At 39.8% G+C, this 6000-nt stretch overlaps 1 protein-coding gene across 3 annotated transcripts; it reads left to right on the top strand.

Annotated features, from left to right (window-relative positions):
• Nucleotides 1-895: 895 nt before the first annotated feature.
• Nucleotides 896-5632, top strand: LOC307023183 (uncharacterized protein). 3 transcript variants are annotated; one of them, XM_079656291.1, is made up of 13 exons: nucleotides 896-1122; nucleotides 1775-2107; nucleotides 2535-3023; nucleotides 3106-3215; nucleotides 3304-3472; nucleotides 3647-3769; nucleotides 3861-4030; nucleotides 4323-4420; nucleotides 4527-4690; nucleotides 4811-4988; nucleotides 5068-5194; nucleotides 5394-5468; nucleotides 5557-5632. In XM_079656291.1, the coding sequence occupies exons 1-12, from the start codon at nucleotides 963-965 to the stop codon at nucleotides 5466-5468; spliced, it is 2196 nt and encodes a 731-aa protein (XP_079512417.1). In that variant the 5' UTR covers nucleotides 896-962; the 3' UTR covers nucleotides 5557-5632. The 3 variants fall into 3 exon arrangements, with proteins under 3 accessions (XP_079512417.1, XP_079512416.1, XP_079512418.1); XM_079656290.1 differs by having other exon boundaries at nucleotides 5547-5632; XM_079656292.1 differs by having other exon boundaries at nucleotides 897-1122; nucleotides 1775-1981; nucleotides 5547-5632.
• The last annotated feature ends 368 nt before the right edge of the window (nucleotides 5633-6000 follow it).

The following is a 6000-nucleotide window of genomic DNA, read 5'->3' as shown; positions in this document are numbered from 1 at the left end:
GATATTCCTCTTTCTTTTATTCTGAATTAAATTATTTGATATGAGTCATTATGAAATATATTCTGACACAAACATCCAATATTACTCATTACAATACTTAAAATATATTTTTTACATGAAAAATAAAAAGAGATACGTTTGTTATGACATCAAATTGAGCAACACTGTGGGAATCATTTACCATTTTGATCAAATATATACTTGGTGATCAGTTTAGTAATAACAGGATGTAGATGCTTTTGCTGAACTGTTTTGCCCAATGATCTAAATATATTGTGATTACTTGAGTCTAATTTTTGGTAAAATACTGTGACCTGAAATTGGTCAGGACACTAGTGAAGTGTATTTTTGTATTTTCTCAATAAGGCTAATAAAGCAAAGCAGAATTCCCAATCTGTATGAATTATCAAATATGTTTAATTACCTTTTGGATATGAACATGTGTTGCATACTGCATACTGCACAATGCATTGAATGTTTTTTTCAATTGTTAATAGAGGTCTTTACCAAGTTAATAACAAGTATTTATTATTCACAGTTGATGACTGAAATATGTATAAGATACAAAAAGTGAACATTTATCAATGTATAATCATTCAATATTTGAAGTGGCCAAATTGTAAACCCCTACATTGGTGTCAAAGATAAACCCTTGTTGATAAGACTCATGAACATAAAATAAGGCCAGTCTATTTTCAACGACTTCTTTTTGGAACAAATATGCGAGATTGATTCTCTCTCTCTCTCACACACACACACACACACACACACACACACACACACACACACACACACACACACACACACACACACACACACACACACACACACGTGAGACTTGATTAGCAAGTGCCAACCAGCAGCTTTCAGGTGCAATCAATTAACTCCAACTACTTGCGTGACAGGAGGATACGTCTTCATTCGACATTCTGCAGCTGGTGCAGGGTTATTCACTTCGAGCCATGGCTGGTATCAAGGTTGATCTGTGGGTGGTGCTGATGCTGTCTGGGACTCTGCTGCTGGGTCCAGCGTGGGGATGGAAACCAATCACCAGCGATCAACTCAATCATTTCTACGAGACCGGGCAATGGGGAGAACCAGAACCAAGCTTGACCTCCACAGGTAAGCCCCTCTCCATCTTCCTCAATGAGTGAAAGCTGTTAGCTGTTGCAAAAAAAAGTCCATCACATTATGTCTGGGCCTGGAGTTCTTATGAATTAAAATACTGTTTTACAAGTGAGAATTTGAGGCATGAAAGGCTCTTTCTCAACTAAATTCTCTTGAGGTTTAGCTGATATATTTGATTCGTTTGGTAGCACCAGTCATTTGGGCTTTTAAAGGACTGTTCCTGTTACTCGTAGCCTACTGACTTGATTACATTGTATGTCTTGTAAGTGTTAAGAAGTCTGTGTTCCCAGCCAAAATATTTTGTGTTTAGCCTTGGGCCAGTTTTATCAGTTGCAATTACACTTGAGTGGAGTGAAAAAGCTCAATCGATGGGAGTAAAAAGATTTCAGGAACTTGTTCAAAAGAAAATGTGCTATTGCAAGTGTCAGTTATGATGGGAGGAGTTAAGGCTTTGAGTCTTCACAATTTGTTCTAAAATGTATTTAATTTTAGCTAAAAACTCCCTTTGGGCAGACTTGTTGCGGAGTCTGCACTTGGCACTATATATACAATTATGGAAAATGGCAACAATATTTAGCTGTGTCTTCACAAAAGGCTTTTTTGACTGTATTCATTTGATTTCGGTAACAACGACTGCTTTCTCTAGATGACCACATTGACTTTGATGAGGGGATTCCTGAGGATGAGTTACCTGAATTGGGCCCCTCCACCGATAGAAACCCCATGTCTGCTCACCATGGATTCGAGGAGGATGTAGAAGATTGTCCTCCACAAAACTGGGCCAGTGCTCCGAACAGGGCATTTCAGGTGGAATTTGATGATTATGATGCCCCAGAAAGAAACATGGCCAGAGGTAGTGAACAAGAATTCCAGACGGGATTTGAAGATGCCCCTCCAAGAAACTTGGCCAGTGGCTACAATAGTGGATTTCAGGTGGATTTTGATGATGCTGAGGCCCCAGAAAGAAACATGGACAGAGGTATTGATCAAGACTTTCAGACAGGATTTGTAAATGCCCTTGAAGTCTGTGTTCCTAGCCAAAATATTTTGTGTTTAGTCTTGGGCCAGTTTTATCAGTTGCAATACACTCGAGTGGAGTGAAAAAGCTCAATCGATGGGAGTACAAATTACATTTTTCTAGAATTCAGAAACTTGTTCAAAAAAATGTGCTATTGCAAGCATCAGTTATGATGGGAGGGGTTAAGGGTTTGAGTCTTCACAATGTGTTCTAAAATGTATTTAATTTAGCTACAAACTCCCTTTGGGCAGACTTGTTGCGGAGTCTGCACTTGGCACTATATATTAAATACAATTATGGAAAATGGTAACAATATTTAGCTGTCTTCACAAAAGGTTTTTTTTGACTGTATTCTTTTGACTTTGGTAACAACGACTGCTTTCTCTAGATGACCACATTGACTTTGATGAGGTGATTCCTGAGGATGAGTTACCTGAATTGGGCCCCTCCACCGGTAGAAACCCCATGTCTGCTGACCATGGATTCGAGGAGGATGTAGAAGATTCTCATCCACAAAACTGGGCCAGTGCTCCGAACAGGGCATTTCAGGTGGAATTTGATGATTATGATGCCCCAGAAAGAAACATGGCCAGAGGTAGTGAACGAGAATTCCAGACGGGATTTGAAGATGCCCCTCAAAGAAACTTGGCCAGTGGCACCAATAGTGGATTTCAGGTGGATTTTGATGATGCTGATGCCCCAGAAAGAAACATGGCCAGAGGTATTGATCAAGACTTTCAGAGAGGATTTGTAAATGCCCTTCCAAGGAGCTGGACCAGCGGTACCTGTCCTACTTCGTCTGGGTTAAGTGTGACTTGTAGTGAAGCTGGTTTCAAGATTGTGCCGACGGGTTCCCTAAGTGATGTTAAAGTTTTGGGTATGTATTTGACCTTGTCTGCCAATTTGTAATATTTGCATCTGGTCAACTTACTATGACTTTTTAATCCTTCCCCCTCCAGGCTCAAAGGAATTGATGGCTGTCATGGATGCTCCAGGGTTTTGTGGTTATAAAGTGAACGCTTTCCAGAAAACCTTGACTGTACCCTTCACTGGGTGCAATGTGAAGCATGTAAGTGAATGAGAATTTTGTTTGATTAAACCTTGCATTTAGGAATTCACTTCCTAAAGCTCCTTTTTTTATTTTTAAATGATTACAGACTGATGGCTACAGCCTGCAGTTGTTGTACGTCGATGAGTTTGGTAGCACACAAGTCACCACTGCGATTTGTGACGAAGTGCCCGACCATGGCCTGTTCCCTCGCACCAGTGGCTTGGACAAACCCAAGCATGTCTTCATACCAACAGAAGTGCCAAAACAGGCAACAAGTGAGTGAAACTGCCTAATGAGCTATAAACGAATTGTTGGAAGACATTTAATGTTGCAATGCTGAGGCTGTACTACATATTTATGATAAAGGACAAATGTAGGAGACTTGTTCTTACTTCAAGGGTGGTTTTGTGGGGTAAGGCAGGCACTTTAAAATGTCCCTGTCTTTTCAGATTGTGCCGTCGTCTCAGGGGAGAGGGTGACTTGTGGTACTTCACAAATTTCTTCTGCAGACTGTGAGAAGACTGGATGCTGTGTGGATTATTCTACATCTGCATGCTACCACCCGCTGGATGGTATGGCTCGTTTAAGGAGATGTTATGTAAATGTTTTACCCAATTTTAAACTATTTATACGGTAGCTTTTTATTCTCACTTTTTTCTTCAGAGTGCACTGGGGATCAACACTTTGTCTTTGCCATTCGCTTCGACTCTGCATCCATCCCTTTGGACCCCACAAAGCTTTTCATTCCTGGGACAACTTGTAAACCAGTCATTGTTAATGACAAGGTCGCCATCTTCAAGTTCAAAGTTACCGAATGTGGAGCTCTTGCCTATGTAAGTCGTTCACTCTGCATGACTGTTTAACAATGCACTTTGATGATGATTCTTAGTGATGTCAAACTTTAAGACTCAGAATTGACTCGAGAAAAATCTTTAAACCGCAGCTTAAGTTTCTCAAATGGGACAACCCAAATTAATCCACACATTCCTCCACCTCAACGATAAATTGTTGCGATTTTTCAGGTAATAAATCACTATACTAAAAGACTGGTAATAAAGACTGTGCCTAAGGCATTACAGATACAGTGGTTGACTTGAGGGAAAACTGTGTTTATTTTTCATACAGGAAGTTGCTGGGACAAAGATCTACCTGGCTGAATTGCAGACGATTGTCAAAGCTTTAAATCTTAAGTATGGCATAATTACGAGAACTGATCCACTCAGGTTAGTCGGTTAATTAAAGGTGTTTTTCCAGCAATGTAATGTTGTAGCATTGTCTGTACTTTTAGCACCAAGCTTGAACTGACTTTTATTAAACAATGTCTTGTAGATTCATGGTTGAATGCCGCTACGGCCAATCGGGCTCTCATCCAGAGCCTCTTGCCAATGTAGGCTATATGGTCAAGACTCTATCTTCCAGCTTGCCATCATCTGTCATGTCTGATGGCTTGCCATCATCTGTCAGGTCTGGTGTACAACTGAGAATTGCAACAGGTGAAGTTTTTCTGTTTATTCATTCCAAATGAAATTCAAATCTTGGCTGGAGTTGGCTCATTCAAAAGCAACTCAAACATTTGTCCAATTTCTATACATTTGCTTGTTCAACCTCAACAGATCAGACTTATTCAAACTACTTGGAAGATGCCAAGCTGCCCCTGCGACTTCTCCTTGGCAAACCAGTGTATCTTGAACTGCGCCTGCTGTCCCCAAAACTGAATACAGCAATTATGGTCAACTATTGTATTGCTTACACTCGCTCTACAAAGAATGCCCTGGTGCTCATTTGTGAAGGGTAAGCATGGATCTAAACCCCATTCATGTGTAATAAGGTCATATAATTATCCTAACCGTAACTTTTGTTATATCTGCAGGTGTACCAATCCTTATAACCCAAATTTGGCCATCCTTGAAGTCAGTGACCTTCCCACAAACCGGCGCTTCATGGTCCAGGCCTTCCAGTTTATGGATCAAGCAACAAACCAGTACCTCAATGAAGAAGTGAGTCAAAGTATTAAGGAAGCCTTGCTGGTTTAAACGGTCAAAATTATGCCGTATTAAAGGTCTTGTTTTGGCTTTTGCTTAAGACTCTGCACATTGCTAAACTTTACTGTTTTGTCTACAAAGGGAAAATTGGGCAACTTGTCCCTAAAGGATTTATGAATGATTTATCATGTGGTAAATGTTTATTTCCCTGCAGATCTACTTCATGTGCTCTGCTGAAGTCTTTAGGACAACAGAGAAGACTTGTGCAGAACGGGGCTTTGACGGATAGGTGAGAATCTAAAGTTTCTAAACCGTGCAATGAATTACCAACTCTTTCAATGTCTTGTCAATTTGTGTTTGCTTTTAGACACGAGGAGGATCTGCAGTTGAAGACATTAAGAAAACAATTGATTATTAACTGGAAAAAATAAAGTTTTATAATACAGCATACAATGGTCTGTCTTGTGGTGTTATGATTTGTGCTCTTCAAAAAGGTGTTCCATGTCATGCTAAAATGAAATTGACAATGATACATTTCCAACAACACTTGATAATGAGGAAAACTCATTTCAGCAGTGGGTAAGAAGTTCAGTTATCACAAGTTTAAAGACCACCTCATTTAAATCAATCTCAGCTATGCCTCCAAATGTCTGATATACTTTACATACATTATTGCTGTTAGTGCTTTTCTGATTTGGCCTTTATTTTCAAGATGGCACTACACTTGGAGGAAAAGGGTACTTGCAGAAACATTGTTCATAAAAGTCCAGATTAATTCTAGAATCTGATTTACTTAATGGCGTGTCTGTTCATACAAGGAG

Source organism: Notothenia rossii (assembly GCF_949606895.1).
Source record: "Notothenia rossii genome assembly, chromosome: 10".
In the NCBI taxonomy this organism is placed as follows: Eukaryota; Metazoa; Chordata; class Actinopteri; order Perciformes; family Nototheniidae; genus Notothenia; species Notothenia rossii.
This window is presented reverse-complemented; position numbering and strand designations above follow the sequence as displayed.